This window comes from Chironomus tepperi, unplaced genomic scaffold, assembly GCF_022539635.2.
Source record: "Chironomus tepperi strain 1889 unplaced genomic scaffold, CSIRO-AGI_Ctep_v1 contig_223, whole genome shotgun sequence".
In the NCBI taxonomy this organism is placed as follows: domain Eukaryota; kingdom Metazoa; phylum Arthropoda; class Insecta; order Diptera; family Chironomidae; genus Chironomus; species Chironomus tepperi.
In genome coordinates, this window is record NW_027226345.1 from 659,390 (window position 1) to 677,992 (window position 18,603).

The window sequence follows — 18,603 nt, forward strand, 5'->3', positions numbered from 1 at the left end:
TAAGACATCGAACAAAAATGACTTAATAATTCTAGAATTTTGATTGACATCACTTCCCAATCAACCCCAAAAGATTATTTCATTCCTATCTGTATATTTATATGTCTAAAAGTCTTTAGACTCTAAACTGTCACAGATCATTTCCACAATCTAATCATCGTCAAGTCTCAATCTTAAGTCTAACATGTTATTATAATTTCTTTGCCTTCCTTCTCGCATTTTAAAAGTTCGAATTATTTTGATTAATGACTATTTCATTCCTTTTACTACGATTTACAACCTGAAAAATATAGACGTTTTTGGAATAGAAAGAAAACCAAAAAATAAAATTTCATCATCGCTCGTAAAATCGCATTCTCATGACACAATCATATTGGCAAAAAATTGTGAATAAATATTTGACCTGGAAATTTTTACGTTTCTATTTTGATTTATGAAAATAGAGTTTTGCGATTTTAAAAATAAGCATTCCACATACGGAAATTTAAATTTACTAGCAATTAAAAGTAGAAAGCTCTGACTTTACTTATGAGTTATCTTCTTCGTATTCTTGCTTAATTTGTTTCATTGCACGTTGATGAGAACCTTTTCGCTGTTGGAGAATAAGTAGAAAATTGATCATAGTTTGTCCATTATCATGCAGACTTAATTTTATTAATATCGGAAATCAACAATTATATTATTGTGATGCTTTTATGGAATTTATCCTTTGATGATTCTTATATTGCTGTTTTATTGTGGAAGATATGATTGAGTTTATGCAGAAATGGATGTTAATGTAAGGCATCAAAAGAGCAGCAGTCTGCCCAACACTCTAACGACCTGGGTTCGATCCCAGGGAAAATCTAGTCGGATTTGGGCTCTATTTCGCTGCTTCTAGTCATACCAACTCGGTTTGTGTATTCCCTAAAAAACCTTTTAGCTATTCAGATCTTTAAGATCCAGAGCTGCGCTAGGGTGATACGCGGCTAATGATTGTTTAACGAGTGAGGGTGCGCCAGACCACTGCACTCAATAGACCTACAGTTTATAGTGGGATCAGAACCACTCCTTTGATGACATTACTGCCTGTAGCCTTCAAAGGGAGGCTGTGAGCCGCGTTTCCACTACATATGATTCGAAAAAGGACCAGTGAAAAATTTCCCATGCCAAGTCTCGAACCCATGATCGATAGATCGGTGTTGCAATAATTATGTACCGAAGTACTAAACCATTCCGCCACCGAGCCACTTCGACTCACTTGTATGTCTGGTTTGTGTATTCGCGACTTACAAATTGCGGTTAGGTTCATTGCATTGGTACACCTTGGGTGTATTTATGACAAAAGGATGAATTTTTAAGGTTCAAGTCCTTTAGTCCGTTTTAATAGTGCTAAGCATGCTACATAACATACCTTGTAGTCTACAAAATTCAAGCATTTTTAACTTACATCATTACAGCTCATACCTGACATAATACCAAAATATGTAATAACCTCAAACTAGAATTCTCTCTGGTCAGACTCGAAAAATATTATTATGAATATAAATTATTCATTAATACATTTATTATGCATTAATTTATGAATGGTCATGTATTGAAAAAATTTAAACAGTCAGCCGCGCGGTCGTCGATCCATTTAATATGTAAATTAGTTTTTATAGCAGAACCACTTCCATTTAATAACAAAATCGCCCTTAGATTAACCATTTCTATGCTAAAGATGTTCATAAATAGTTCTGTTGATCTTGAACGATCTTTAACGGTATTGATTGTGCTTAGCATGAAACAATCTTTGACATATCCATCAGTTCACCTTTCAATCATCCGTCAAATTATTCTAAATACTTTCAACCTATTATGCTTAACACCTACTTAAAACTCATTGAGTATTCAATAAATTGACTGCAACTGATCGATGCTTACCGGTAGTAAAGAAAATAAGCTTTTATGCCTGCTTAGAATAAATCTCATTTCAATATTTCCATTCATAATCATAGAAAAATTCAAATTTTTTAATCTGCGCTGTTCTGACTGATCTTTCCAGTAAGCATTTTTCACTTTAACAATTACCTATTTAAATGCATCATAATTATCACAACTCATAACGATGATCTCGCTTACTAATTTAATGGATCTTAAAAAAAGTTCTAAAGAAATGTTTAAGGAGATGTAAAGAAAAGTACTAATGATTGCTTATTGCGGCAATTTAAGAAGCTTGAATAATAACATGAACATTAACCGTTGTAAAGATTCATATCTTGCACCAATTAAAAATATCAGTGTATTTTTTTATATTTTGGAAGCATTTACGTGCTACTGCTTCTGTTACCACATGTTTTTTCTTTTCTATTTATTGAATTTATATGTACATACTTATGCTGCATAATATATCGACAGCGAAATATCTAAAGAGCGATAAAATTGTAATGCACATTTTGCCCAATGCTTTATTGTGAGGAGAGCTTTCTCGATTCCACTTGATGTAAGAGAAATAATATTAAGAAAAAAAAAAGTTAAATGAAATGAATAAATTTTGATGTCGATAAGAATTTTCAATTGAAATGGTTGTGTACAGCAGCAATAACTAAAGCACGAAATGTAATTTGCAGAATAATTTTTTGCTCTCTCATTTTTATTTCGTGTGACTATCAAAAAATAATAGTTAAGAAAGCTTGTTGTGGCAGGGCATGTGAGCGCATTTTGTTGTAATTAATACGCTAGTTTTGGATCATCAAATGCTCACTATTTACTTTGCTAATCGTACAGATCAATTGAGATCCATGACTTACCTAACCATCGAATACAGCTTACTTGGATCACTGACATCCCTTGTTTAGTCCCTTCTACTTCCCTAGTTTTGTAAGAATTATCTCAAAGTCCTTAACTAATTTTTTGGCTGTCATTCTAATTTTGACCCTTCAGTAGACGTTTTTTCTGGGATTTCCCATGTATCCCGAATGTATCCTATGTATTTATGTTGCATCGTTTGTATGCAGGGTGTATCCTATGTATTCAGTGTGTGTCCTGTATACTCAGGGTTTATATTTATGTATTAAGGGTGTATAATGTGTATTCAAGTTGTATCCTATGCTTTTAGGGTGTATCCTATATATTCAGTACTCAGGGATCAATGCACGATCAATTTTTCGTTTCTCGAAAGCTTTAGTATGAATAAACCATCAATCCCTGGTTGTACTACAGTCATAAATTCTAGTATTATTATGGTCAACTCTGATTATGTTTAAAAACCCGACTTCATAGATCATAGTCTATTGAAACATAACTAGACGGACACAATCGACTCCTTTACCCAAAAAAATTGGAAAATGAGCTAAAAAAAATTTTTATTTTCTTAAACAAGCAAAAAAAAGTAGAAGAAAACAAGTCATTTGGGATTTTAATTAATGCAATATAATGTCAGATTAACAATATGCGATAAAGTGTAGAGAAAAATGTAACGACATATTGAATAAATTAAACTTTCCAAAGTAGCAGCAGCCACGGAACGGATGAAGAGAGAAAATATACTTTTTTTTTTTTCTTTCTTATTCTCTTCTTCTTATTTGTAATTGTTTGTGATAAGCGCAATTAACATTCCATTTGTTTATTTCAAGGCACTTTTCTTTTCAAATTTTTCTTACTCGTTACTTTACTACTGATAGTTTTGTGATAAAGAAATTCATTGTTATTATTGACAATGATTGTTGAGATATGTGTGTGAGAAGAAATGCTTAAAACAATGTGGAAGTGTTTATGAAATTTTCCATTTCATTTCATGTGCGTAAATATTTTCAATAAATACTGTTCAACCGATGAATGAGTGGTGTCAAGTTGTATTTTACGCATTTTTTTACGAATGGCTTAATTTGACTGATGATGTTGTGTTCATATTGTCTGGAATGATTGACTGTTCTTGTAAATTGTGGAATTATTTCGAGTATGTACTTCAAAATGATGATTGCTGTGTTCTATTGCTCCACTTTGTTGTGTAGGGTATCAACTTAAATCTGAGACAGGAATGCAGCACAAGATTGCTAAATGCATTGCAGTCTGTGTCAAATGATATCTTGCAGTCTGGATTTCTGTACAATGACATGACTTACTTAGAGTGAGATTTTTTTCTTAGTCATGTGAGTTAAATCTTATCAGATTTATGTTAGGTGTTGCTCATAAATCTTAAATCAAATGAAACTGCGTGAAAATGAGTCAGAAGTTGAATTAAGGGCAATGCTTTCTTGGCAGCCAGAGTTTCGGCTGGTTTCTTCTAGATTGCACCAAGATTTGTCTAAGTTTAGTAAATCCCAGTAAACATTGAAAAATTTCAAAATTCCTAAATTTCCACATAAATTTTTCAAAACAATTCAACCAGTAAGTAAAATATCAAGATATCAACACCTTCAGCCATGAAAAAAATTGATCACAGCTGTGATAAAAATGCGCTTTCATGTCTGACTCATGCCTCTCGATTCGTTCTAATTTTTCCTCCATTCATTTAAGTCATTATCACAAAAAAAACCTTCCACATTGTTTTCTTAAAAGAAACAAAAGGTACAAACGAGAAGAAGTGAAAATGAATTTAAGAGGAGAAGAAAAATTTCTTTTTTTGCACTTTGTTGCATGCGCTTCTCATCACATAATTGCCTTATATCGAATGTTATTAACTAAAAGGTAGCAATAATGAAATTCTCAAATGCATTCATGAATGAAAGTTTTTTTCTTTCCTTCATTTATTTTAAAATTTATGCTACAATCGGTACTCGTGTCGTGTACATATCTTTAAACTCTATTTTTCTTAAGGTCAAAGTATTAGCAATACAATTTTCACTTTCATGGCATAAAGTAGAGATCGGTAGTAGATGCATCGAATTATTTATAGGTCTTGATACTCGTTACGTTAATTTATTACGATAATTATATTCTGAAATGTTTGTCATAATTTTCACTCATTAGAATATCGTTGCACTTGCCTCTCTCGGGTATTTATGTATTGATCGATATGAATTGGGATGTGTTTGTAAATTACGTCGTTGCATGGGGTACATGTTGGGATTTTTTGATAATAGTGAGGTTTAGGAGGTTCAGTAGAAGGTTTCATCCCTTCAAGTCATATGACACACTTGACCAACGATGGGTAACCTTTTAGACTCGACCAAAGCCACATACGGCATTTTGGCGACACACTAGAGTGCAACAACGCACATGTTGCCCACCACTGCTCTAGACACACACTTTGTTGCAAACGTCACATTCAAACGACCCTCTCTCAAGTTGAACGATCACAATATTTCTATAATTTATTAAGAAAAATGTAAATTAGAGTTGTTGCTTTAAGGCGTTACTGACTGCATGGAAAATATTTATTTGAAATGCTAAACAACTTGAAATGTACAATAATTATTCAATAAAGTTTAATTACCATGCAATCAATGAAAAAAATAATAATATAATTTTATTTCTACTTTCAAAAAAGTTGCATATTTCCTAATAAAGTTCACTTTTATTTCTCTTTTTTAATTTCAGATTTTATTGAAAATCGGAATTGCGGTATATACAGCACTTGACTTTAATCTTTCACAGGATGAAGAATGTATAATTTCATCAGATCTGGAGCAACTAATTAATTTAATGACATATGAAGGTAATTTATGAATACATACGACACCTTAACATTCTCACGAGTCTCACTGTATTTTGCGTGTAATTTATAGTTTTAGTTAATTAGAAGCGAAATTTGTTCGTGTTCCCACACACATGTATGTCTTAAGAATTGAAAACTACTTGTCATTTATTATGTGAAATTTACGTACGTGTGAAGATTTTTTTCGGCAGTAAAAGTTTGATATTTTCACATGCATAAAGATAACGTTGCAAACATAAATATATTCTTGCTGAGTAGAATCTCCCAGGCATAGCATGAAAAATAATAAAAAAAAAATGTAATAACAAAAGAAGCAATTTCAGCAGAGGTCAATGAAACGTTAATGTAAATTTCAAGCATGCTGATACTCGATTACATATAGGTATACGTGAATGCTTATGATTATGCTCATCCCACATTATTCGTACCTATTGTTTTGAGCATATTGCTGCACATAAAAATGGAAAATTACAAGAATTTTTTCTTCTTTCTTTTTTACTTCATAGATGAATCTCTCAATTTTGCGAATCTTCTTTTATTTACTTTTTTATTGTGCAGCAGTAAATTTCGTTATTTCTTTAAATTATGCATAATGATGATTTTCATCTTTTTTTCTTCTTCACACATGAATTATGTACGTGTTTTAATATCGGATAAAAATGCAGGAAGGTTCAATATTTAAATTTTTTAAGGTTAGAATTCGCAATTCCTTTGATTGTGCTTTTTTTCATATGCATAGCAAAATTGAAATTTTCTTGGAAAATTCATGTGAAATTTATTCATTCGTTAGCCATTGCAACACAGACAAAAAACTCAAAATGAGGCATAAAAATTCATTCATTATTCTCCCCTCAATAAAATGCATATTATGTAGCATGTTCAACCTTCAAGACCAAAAATGTGTATTTTACAGACTTAAATTGTATAATGATTTAATTATATCGGCATTAAACATCACAAACCGTAGTTATCTAAATTGAATATGTCTGAATATATTTTAAATTAATTTTAAACTCAATTAAATCATCTCTTACTCTAAATTACATCGAAAAATATAAATTAACACTTTTAAGCTTTAAAAAATGCTGAAATTCTCATTGTCGTATTATTTTGTTTGTTTCTTTATATTTATTCGACCTCCTCTTTCTCTTTAATGGTTATTTCCTTTCTGAAGAGGAATAAAGAAAAAAACTACATTTTTTCACATTAAAGAGATTGATATAATTCACACGCTGTTCAGTCATTTGTATTCAGTGCTATTTTGTTGTTGGAACTGAAAAAAATGAGCATTTTAGAATAATTTAAAAAGGTCTCACTTGCATAATTAAGACAAATGAAAACAATGAAAGCATGAGACTTGTGTGTGGAATTTTCTTTTCTTTTTGGACATTTAAATGTGTTGTTCTTACCGCCTATTTCCGTGCGACTCGGTGAATTTTTATATTTTTATTAGACGAAAAATTTACGCTTATCAAGTCATTAACACTGCTATTTTTTTACTTTATTTCCATTTTAACAACAAAGAAGAAGTTGATGACGAAGGTATTGAGCGTGATTCGGAAGAAATTGACGATGAAAAATTTTTAGACTCTAAAGAATTGGACCATATACTTGAGGTGAGTAACTGAATATAAACTTAATAATAAACTTCAACTTGAATTGATTCGTGGCTGTCAAATTTCATTCAACGAATTCATGCCATTAAGTTAAAAAAAATGAAAATCACATGAATTCACTTACTTGACATGACATGACTTTCAAGATCAAATTTTATTAGTGACATGATGTCGATTCCCATAGTCATTGCTCATTTTATAATTACAAAATATTGTGTTAGTTGTTTTTCGCACTGTAATCAAAACAAATGAGCTCATTTTTAATGTGTTGGTCTAATAATAAATAGTTTGGACTAAAAAAAGGAGGTATTATGGTCAGGGATGTGTCTAGGGGTTCCGTTAATTATTATTTTGAAGTTTTTCAAGGAAATTTTGCAAACTTTTTAATTTGAAAATTGTGAAATTTTAGTTTTTTAAATAAAAAATCAACCATAAAGCTTAAAATACTACTGTTACATCCCTGACTATGCGCTAACGACCATCAGATTTTAAGATTCTGATAATTTTGTCATACTCCCGTCACTGGTTGCTCAAGAAATTAACTGTTGCTGTTGTAAAGTCATTAAATTCATAGTTTTAAAAAATACTATATTATTAGAAGAATTATTGCAATTCACAAGATCATTTAAAATTGCCTGCGAGGGCATCACAGGTCGTAAAATATTCTATAACAAAAATAGACTCATGCTTTGACAGTTAATGCGGTTCTTCAAGACACACGAAATTATCGCAAAGAATTAAATCTAAATATAAAAAATTGTTATTTTTTTTCTTCAACTTAATGACACAAAGGAACAACAATAAATTAATTCTCTTCCTTGTTTGCGTGATATTTACTGAAGGATCTTCCTTAATGCAAAAGTCTTTATTGACAAAGAAGGTGAAAATTTTGTGTGGCACACAATAAGTCAGTTATTTTGTTAGCTGCCAATAAAAAAGAATGTAAAAAGATATCGCATGTCTCGCGTACCTTATTTGATAACAATTTATTAAATACGACTCAATGCCATTTTGAACGTTGTGGTATAATATAATATATATCCATGACATGTTATTTTCTGATTCATTGTTCAATTACCAACAATATAAATTCTACAGAAATTGTCAAATAATAAATTGAATTTTTGTTCATTTTTTCGCGTATTATTAGCCAAAAAATTAAGATTATTAATTGCATAATTGAAATGAAGTAATAGCCATATGCCATTTATAGAATATCATATCTCGCACTCTCATGCTCCATAGGCGGGTTTCATGTTTAATCTTAATTTATGGAAATGTCGTCAGTCAGTTTGGTGCACGAAATTAAAAATGTATTTTTTCATCATTTAATTTCGTGCGATATTCAAGCGACATGCAAGCTGAAATGAATATTTGAGGTTCAATAGAGAGGTGTTTAGGATATTAATGAGTTAATTGATGTTGGAGGTTATCTAGGGGAAGTGGAGATTTGATGTGATGATTTAAGTGTCAAGGATTTAAGTCAGTTATTGGGTTGAAAGTGCTTGTCGGAAGAGAGTGTTGACATTAGCTTAAACAATGAGCTTTTTACCTATTTAGATGAATTTTTCCTTGACTAAGCCAAATTTGTCCAATTTTACGGACATTAACAAGCTTCTTTCATTGCATATCAAAAGTATAGCTTCTGTATCTTAACATTTAAGTCTATCCAAATTACAAATCTCTGTTTCCCAGTTCACTTATTAAGTCAATCTACAAATTGATACACAGTATGAGAATCAAAGGATTTTTAGATGATTAATGTCTGTTCAAATTTGTCTATAAAGTTCAAATCTAACTACTACAGTTAGTTCTTCTAGATATAGATATTCTTTTGAATTTAAGATAATTAAGCCAATTTACCATGGATAATAATAATTTTAAAGAATAGACTGCAGATGTGAACGAATTTAAGTTAATCCCAAGAATAAGAATTGATTTCAAAATACTACAGCAGAAACTCCCATAAAAATCCAATCATTGAACCTCATTCAACTTTTTTTTCATGAACTCATTAAAGCCTTTAGGCATTATTGTTTCTATATTTGCCATAAATTGTAGCACTAATTGAACATTGTCAAAATATTGCATCATTCAAGTCATAAATTGCCAAAATCTAAATTCTATTGTTAAAAGTGACAAAACAATAAAAAAACCAACTTTATTGCATAAAATCTGTTGCCCTTAATTCCATAACTCATTTCATACATCATAAAAAAGGCTAAATTGAGAGAGTCAACAGGCGCAGATAACAAATAATAAATATTTTGCCATTGATTTCATAAACAGCTCAACACGTTAGAATTTTCTTCATTGTCTTCTTAAAAAAATCTTTTTCTTTTCTTCTTGCTGACTGCTTTTTTTAGTTTTTTGTATCAAAAAATAAATAACAACAAATTGACTCTTTTTTTTGTGTGAATTATGATTGAATTTACGTAAGATAAAAATACATTTTTCTTTCTTTCTCTCTCACTCACCTTCTTTTGTTAAGTTCATTCAATGACAATCGACATTTATCATCCCAATAAGACAGACAAAGGAGATCTTTTATGATGATGATTTGTGTTGATTATTTAATGATTCTCTTGAGCTTTTTTGATAATTTGGCAAATCGAAAATTAGCAAATCAGATTTATTAGCTATTGACCTGATTAATTTTAATTTTTAACCCAAAAGAAGACTCAAAAAAGTCATGAAAAAAAAGTCGAATATCACCCAAGGCGATAAAAATGTATTTTATGCTTTTTACAGATACAGAGTGAAATGTTGTTTATGGAATTGAGTAGAAATATTTATGGCATTTCTTAAGTCAAGCGCTTCAAATAAAGTTTAAGGAAATATTAGATAACAACTTAATCGCTTTACTTATGAGTGAATCAACAAAAATATTTAAATAAATTTTTTTTCTTCATATTATTAAATTGAAAATAAACAAAACAAAAAAAAAATGCCAAGTGCTTAGTGGGTGGGCAATATATTCATTTTTTTTCTAGTCAATTTTTCATACCCAACCAAACACATTAATGAGCATGATTATGATGACTTATGAGTGATGTTTCTATAAATTACAAATTGGCGAATGAAAAGTTGATGATTAATTGCTTTTTAGTGACATGAAATTTGTGGCAGGCCGAGACGATAAACAAAATTCGATAATTACCTAAGGAAGTGGAAGTAGCTGATTTCTAATGGCTTTTTTTGCAACAAAAATCACTTAGTCGATTTATTAATGGTCCGCAAAAAGTTTTTAAAAGCTTTCATTTCAATTGACGGTCGGGTTGATTTTTTCGCACTGAAATTGAAATGTAAATTATGTGAAAAGCAAAAGAAGGCAGTTTAGTTCCTTAATAGCTCGTGTGTTAAAATGCTTTTATTTTTGATAAATTTTAATGCAAAAAAAATAGAAAATATTTTGCCTTCGAGGCTCATGACAGTTCAAGAGGCAAGGCTTAGGTCACAAAGCTTTTATATGACAATCTAGACGTGATCTTTAATAAAGTTTAGATATTAATATTGGAATGTCGATTGGAAATTTTATGCTTTCGGCGACGATATGAATAGAAAGGATTAAGTCATAAATTTAGATGTATATTAATGAAAAACTTTATATTGATCACATAAATTTTGAAATGACGTTTAAAAGATTAACAACTTAAGTTCATCAATCTTTTGAGACGATTCATCACTAAAGGTCATAATGCAAATGCAGAAAGCATGAAGCGTAGAAGTTACTGAAAATCCGGTACCAGGTCGACTTGAATCTGGTTTGAGGGCAGATTTCATCGAGTCTGTACTGGGGGCTAAAGTTAAGGTAACGTGGGGCCTGATTCTCAATATTTTCTATGCCGTATGCTTTCACCGTCACTCCAAGTCTTGAACCAAGGAGCGATTAGTTATTTTTACGTATTTCGCAATCTTGATCTGATAATGATTAGTTTCTATTGATCCACTGTCAATGGTATGCCGTTAATTAAGTGGTTGAACAGGCTTCTCTCCCTGTTCACACAATTTTACACTCATTTCCATCAGTAAGAATTCAATTGCATCAATAATAGTTGATTTAGTTGGTCAAAAACTTGCAGGTACGCAGATGCAGGTACCTGTTCCAACAGCAACATTACCAACTATATAATTAAAAATCTTAATTACTCCTGCTTAAACCAGGATATGAAAATATCATGCAACACAAAATCTCAAAAAAACCGCATTTAATTTCCAAAAAATGTAAACTTCAGTTAAGTGTCAAAATTAATTAGACTGTGTGGACTAAAAACTTTGTACCTGTTTAAATAATTTTTTAATAATTCCTTTAAAAATTATGCAATTAATATATGGCTTTATATCAAGATTAATTTATTACTATTATTATTTACCTGCCAAGCTGTACAACTAAAAAATTCCAAGAAATCCATATCTAAAGGCAAAAAAGTCATTCAACCGCAAAAAAAAATAACAAATCTAATAGATTTATGAATGTTTCATGTCTTGACAACGATGTATTGTGTGAATGATTCATCAATAATTCACACCACAGAAATAAATCAAGAACATTCGCTGATTACAAATGGGTCAATTTTAAACTATCGAAAAAATCACTTGACACATATACAGTATCTTCTATTTACGTCTAAAAAATGAAATTTAGATGATTTTTTATTTTTCGACTCTTGCTGTCATTAAAACGGTTCACATCATGCGATGATGACTTCATTTTCATTTCTAATTTTAAAGCGTGAAAATTATTCATCAATTTTTCATTTATTTCCTCCTCGTGAGCTTATTCGGAAAAAAATAATAAATGACACTCATAACTGTTTACATGCTTAAGAATTATTGTCATCTTTAACAGACAATTCTTGTATCTTGAAACATTAAACAAGTGACACAACATGAATTCAATGTTGCTTTTTCCTCTCATTTATTTTATTTCTATTTTTTTTCTATGTCAAATCAAATGTAAACCGTCCTAGTTATAAAGTACAATAATTGTTAATAAAACACACATAAGCCATTGGGCAATAATGACTTTAAAATTTCACATTTTTTTTACTATTTTTTTCGTTAATAAATGAAAAATTAATTAGGATTGAAATAAATCAATTAATTTGCCTTTATTTTGTGCATCGATTTGTGAAATGAAAATGAAAAAAAAAATAAGCAATTGAATAGCAATTGAGAACAAGTCGGCAATAATGTTCATGGCCTTTGAAAGTCAATCGCAGCTTAACTCATATTATTAAATCCCAACTTGATTCTCTTCTTATTCTCTTCGTCAACAAAAGCATGCTTATTGCTTAGTGAATCAATCAGTTTACAATTTAACATTCTTTATTTTCCAATGAATTGGAGGCATTTATATATGTTGAGGCAATAAATGTGGTATAAAGACAGATGACAAGAAAATGTTTAGTAAACGGAATGTTGTCACTGTCATCAAACTACTTGCATTTTTTATTGCATTACTGTCTATACATAGACATCTTATTGATGAATGAATTAAATGAAGAAATTATTGAACTACCAATGTGGCTTTTTTTTTGTGTACATATATATTAAATTAATTGAATGAGTAGAGCACTTGTTGCCGCAATTTTTCATCCATACTTTTTATTTTTTTTTTCATGTGATCAAAGAAAATATTTGCTTGAAAAGTGAAAATTCCACAGCTTTAAATGGAAAAAAATAGTAATAATCATATAAAAAAGTGAATTGTGACCTTAATTTCATTTCCATTTTATTTCGCTTTATATTATTTTATTATATTTATTTATTTATTTGTATATATATATTTTTCTCACATAGTGTCTGCCCACCCACAAAATAGATAGACAAGTTTTGTGATCTTTTTCCTCTCACAAATAGGCATAAAAATTTTTTTTTTGAATATTAATTGACTTTGTTAATTTATGACTATTTCATTAAAAGGCTTATTTTTCGTTAGCATGTTAGTTAAGACTACATATGTCGTGCATTTTCGTTAGCTAGTTAATTTACCCGAGCAAAGTAGGTGTTTGTTTTGATTTGGAATTGTCTAATGATCCTGTAAGCTAAATAGCATGCTTAAAATGTGTGATCAGAATCATTGAGTCGCAGTAACTCGTTAGCGCAGTGGATTCGTTCTTTGGGATTTAATTCTTACCAGAGCTCCAAGTAGACTTGAATTTTATAGTGATTAGAGTAAATTTGACTCGACTTTACCGAGTCGACTTGAAACTCTGATTATTACACACTACCCAGTGACCATGGGCTCGATCCTCGGTATCGACAAACGCGGTTCACACTTCCCCTTTGTGGACCACAGACAGCAATGTCTCATGTCATCAAAGGAGTGGTCTAGCGCAAATTGAATCGTTTGACAATCAATAGCCTTGTAACGCGGATCTCTGGATTTTAAGGTCTGAACAAATAAAGCTTATTTAATTTTTGAAGCATTTCGATCTACAAGAATCTCGCAAAGTTTCAATTATTTACTTAAGATGTTGAATTTTATAAAAAATCTAAACCAAAATCATTAAACATTCCCTAACTTGATGCTCAAAATTGATCTCATATACCGCTCGGAATTAGCAGAAAATTCGCGAATATCGGAATGAGGAAGGCTGTAGGAGCAAGACATTTAAATATAAAAATAAAAAGGCGAACATTAATGAGAGGCAATATGAGTTTATGGCATCAAATTTCCGATGCAATAACAACCTGACACTTCCAATTGACGCCCAAACAATATTTATATTTTTCGTCGCTGTTAAATATTTCTTTTTCGTGATTATATCGCTGTCAGACAATTATGCGAGCAAAAAGAAACATAAATAACGAAAAAAATTGATGTAAATCAAATGAAAATAAAATATTTTTTCTGTTTCGCTGAAATCAGCTTATTTACATCTTTGCATTGCCAACTGTTTGCTGTTAATTTTGTCATTATTACACTTCATTTTCATCATCATCACGTTTGAGCTTGATCGGCGTCAATTTAATATACCACACAGACGAAAAGCATCCAACAAACAAAAAGCAGATGATGAAAATGAAATATAAATATTTTGGACGCAAGACAAGCCTGAAATATCAAGTAGAGAAGAAGAAAAAACTGTTTTGGAATCTTCTTCTTATTGTTATTGCTCGCTTATGATATTTTTCGATTGTTCACCTTAAATATTTTTCATAAATATACCGGAATAAACGAAAATAGACAGATTTATAGATAGAAGTAAAGTACGAGAAGAGAAAAAAAAATAACTAAAGCAATGCCAATAATAGAAATAGAAATAAAAATTGTATTTCTTCTTTGCATTATGTGCACATTTGAATGTCTGTAAAGGCAAAATAAAAAGAGCAATAAAAATGTTACGTAATATGAATATGAACAGCACATATTTTTGTTGTTGAACCATGAAAGCGAATAGCGTTTTTTTTTTGTGGTGGCACAAAAATGTTTGGTGCTTAGTTCCACATGTTTGCTGCACCTTATGACTCATACATGCATGCGATTATTTGAGGAATGATGTCAAATCGAAACAAATGCGACAAGTTAAAAAGTATGAGAGTCATGCACAAATGAGTAATTAGAATGGAATTAAAATGTCCACAGATAAATTATATGTAATTTTCACAATTTTTTCTTTCACGCAATTTTCTTCTGTAAATCATAGAATGCCAAAAAAATTATTACTAAATCTCATACTCGTGAGACTTTTTTCCATACTAAATAATATAGTATAGATCAAAAGAGACAAAGCGACAATGAACATCTTATTTAGCCTTCAAAAGCTCATTGAAAATAATCACGATGTTTTTTCTTTTTTTGTTCACTTATTCGAGTATTTTTTTTTTTGATTTGCGAATGCCGACTATTTGCTACAAATTTAATGTCACATTGTTGCAATTGTAAAGCTTCATTACAACAGAAACGCAACAGAAAAATTTGCATTCATAATGAAGAAAAATGCATAAAGTTGGAACTACTATTGATTAACTTGAATGAATTCTTTTTGGCGCGATTTTGTAATGGGTTAAAAGAGTTGGAGTATTCAACGGTTTGTCGGGTATTGTGTGTAATTCAGTCTCATACCTGAATCTACCATGCGACACCTTCATCGATCCTCAAAAATTTTATCTGTTCCATCAAAATGCGCCACAAAAAAATTCCACAAAACGCACATAGTTTTTCGATGATTGCGAATGTTACGTTCTGCGAATATTATAAATAGAATTGCATAATGGCACACATCACACGATGTCTGCCTTTCTATCATCATTTATCACATATAATGAATATTGATTAGCGTCGACGAGATTTTAGCGTTAGACCATGCGTACATCGCGCCTTTGATGGAGTTATACATAATAATAAAAAGGTCTATTGTTTGATATTTCTTCTTCATACACAAACTTTTTTGATTAATAAATGTTTTTATGACTTGTGATATCGACAACACTTACTGGCAAAAAAAAAAATGAATTTTCATAAAAAATTAAGATGTTTTTATGTGCCACCATTAATTTGACTTTTTACGATTGATAGGCTATTAATCAAAAAGCCATAAAAATCACTGTTTTTTAGGTTAGTCGTGCGGTCTGTTGAGAGAAGTTAACAACAGACGAAACTTTCATTCAACATGTTTTTTTTGACCGGGTTTTATGTAATTTTCGATCAATTTTTACAATTGTTGTTTATAGACAACAGCGACATTCACTGCAGTACACAACACAATTGCTTCTGCTGCACAAATAAAAAGTACTTTTTTTTACGAGAATTGCCATTTAAACAGCAGCACTGGAATGTGTCGCACACACACCAAAAACTAAAGATTCGATTGATTTATGAGCTTTTTTCATGCAATTCATTTTTTCCCGCTTTTTATTGAATTTAGCAAGCTATTAATGTGAATTAATAATGAAACCACAATAAAAATGAGCCATGAGGTGGTTTAAGCTATATAAATTTTCAATCGTCATATCTTACATATTGAGACTAGCTTTTAACCTCTGACATAAATTGCAATTTTTCACAATCAAACCTACAGATGCTGGTTCTCTCTTTTTTACTACTTTCTGTTTTGCCTGCTGTATTTCGAAGATCAAGTTCAATATTAAAATCTATAAATTAATCCTATGAACATGAACAATGGCAGGCATTTTTTTGATTTGTTTTTATTTATTCTGTGGTTTTCATTTCTAATTTAATTTAATTTTTTTACTGATTGATCGATAAACTTTGTATTTATTTTTTATATTATAAACCTCTTATTTTTTTCTTTATTTTCATTTCAGTTATGCACACCACGTGTCCTACCTTCAAGTCCGGAGGAGCATTATCGTGCTGTGTGTAGGGCATTGGCTACAGAAAGTATTGAACTTCGTGTATTTTTATCGAAAGTCTTAACGAATGACACTGAAGCATTAAGAATAAAAGCCGATGCACAGTCATCGAGACAGGAATTGGCGAAATTAAAATTTACAGATTGGGTAAGTGTTAAAAGGTCAATGACTAGTTATTATGATTAATGTTGAAATATTTTGGAAGTGACTGAATTTATTGCTAAAAGATTTCTTACGTAAGATATTCTTTTGTACTCTGTAAAGAGTTCCTACACAATTTATTGCAAGGCTATTTTCTGTACAACTTAGTGCTGTCTTTCACTTATTTTCTGGTGATGGTATAGACTGTGATCTTTGATCAGCCTAAAAGTCATAACATGTTTTGTAAACATTACAATGTTCCAAATTCCGATGCTGTTTTTAACGACTTAAAGACATTAAAATCTCTGACTTAATTCAATATCGAATTTCTATAAACGGCTCTTAATATCCTCGCAAAATATTAATTTATAATCACCTCAAAATAAGTCAAAAAACGTTTATAATTCACCATTTTTGGAATTTTTTCGGTTACAGACTTATTAGGCTTATAGATTTACGATTTAAATTCAAAATTTTTTCGCAAATGATTATCAACACCTATAAAATTATTTAAATTTGTCTTAAACTTTCTCCTTAAGTAATAAGATTTTCTGTCCACTGCAACTGGATGAATTCTCTAAATGAACAAACAATTTCTAAACATTTTGATATCAATCGATATGAAAAATTTCAATTACTGTAATAATAAGAAAGTTTACTAAAAAATATGATTGGAAACTGTATTGAAAGTCAGGAATTGATGTGCGATTGACTTGCTACGATATTTGTGTATGAATAAAGTAGCTGCTGTCAGTGATTTGAATTACTTTTACTTATAAATAATATATATATTTTTTTAAAAAATCATGTTTTGAATGGGATGGGGTGGGCTTATGCATGAATATTTTTTCTATGACTTGCTGCATACTTTATTGAGATAGTTCCTGGTCAGGAAAAGTTCCATTCACTTTGGAATGACAAAATATTTAGGAGTTCAAAGACATTTACAGTCAAAATCAAGCGGTGAGGGCCTGTCCTTAAATATTTGTACTTATCTAGAGTTAGACGTTACAAAGCTCGAAATCGACATCAATTTAATATGAAGTCGAGTCGACTTTTCCATGCAACATCCGAGTCGACTTCGAACTGTAAGCAAGATTTTTTAATGGTCTCAAATAATTTTGCATGTGAGGAATGCATGCAGTTTAACACCAATAAAAGTAAAGCAGCTTAACACTTAGCTAATACTTACTTATTTTACTGGTCGCAAAGATCAATTGTAATCCATGGCCTCTCTCGATGACGCCAAAAGCTGGCTCTATCATTGGCTTCTGTCTGCCAATTTCCAATGTCAAGTGCGATTCTGTCTCTATCGACAGCTTCATTCCAAGAGTTCTTTAATTAACTCTGAGCTACTACTTACTTACTGCACTGGCTGTGCAGATCAATTTAACCATTACCCTTTCAGATGGCTCCTAAAGCTGGCTCTGCCACTGATTTCCGCCTGCTAATTTCGAATGCAAAGTGGAATTTAGTCTCCTTTCAAGAGTTATTTGGCTAATACTGAGCTAATGATACTTAATCTTGTCGTTTACTAAGCTCAACTAAACTCTACATCAAATATCATAAAAATTTGCATGTAATAAAATCTAACAGTACAATCGCGTGTAGGAGCAAATGAAAAATTCACACATCAATCCCTGAATTAGATTTAATCAATTCTCAATTTTTCTACATATTATGATCTGTACAAAAAGATATGGTAACATGTAAAATTATTCATAACAACCACAACAAGTCAAATCCAACAAAAGAATCGATAAAAATCTTAAAAATTGCATTTTTAAAATGTGCTATAAATGTAATTCATTTGCGTCAAAACTCATGTGACACGATGTTTGATAAGTATTTACTTTTGAGCGATAAGATAGATATATTTCTAGTTTCGAAATGTTCATATTATGC

At 30.6% G+C, this 18,603-nt stretch overlaps 1 protein-coding gene across 3 annotated transcripts in view; it reads left to right on the forward strand.

Moving 5' to 3' along the window:
• Positions 1-18,603, forward strand: part of spir (spire type actin nucleation factor) — a 79,594-nt gene that overhangs the window by 20,640 nt on the left and 40,351 nt on the right. For 2 of the 3 annotated variants that reach the window (XM_070640932.1, XM_070640934.1), the window contains exons 3-5: positions 5,503-5,620; positions 7,145-7,236; positions 16,510-16,704. In XM_070640932.1, the coding sequence (XP_070497033.1) occupies positions 5,503-5,620; positions 7,145-7,236; positions 16,510-16,704 (405 nt within the window). The remainder of the gene's footprint in view (positions 1-5,502; positions 5,621-7,144; positions 7,237-16,509; positions 16,705-18,603) is intronic. The other variant, XM_070640933.1, reaches the window with a different exon arrangement.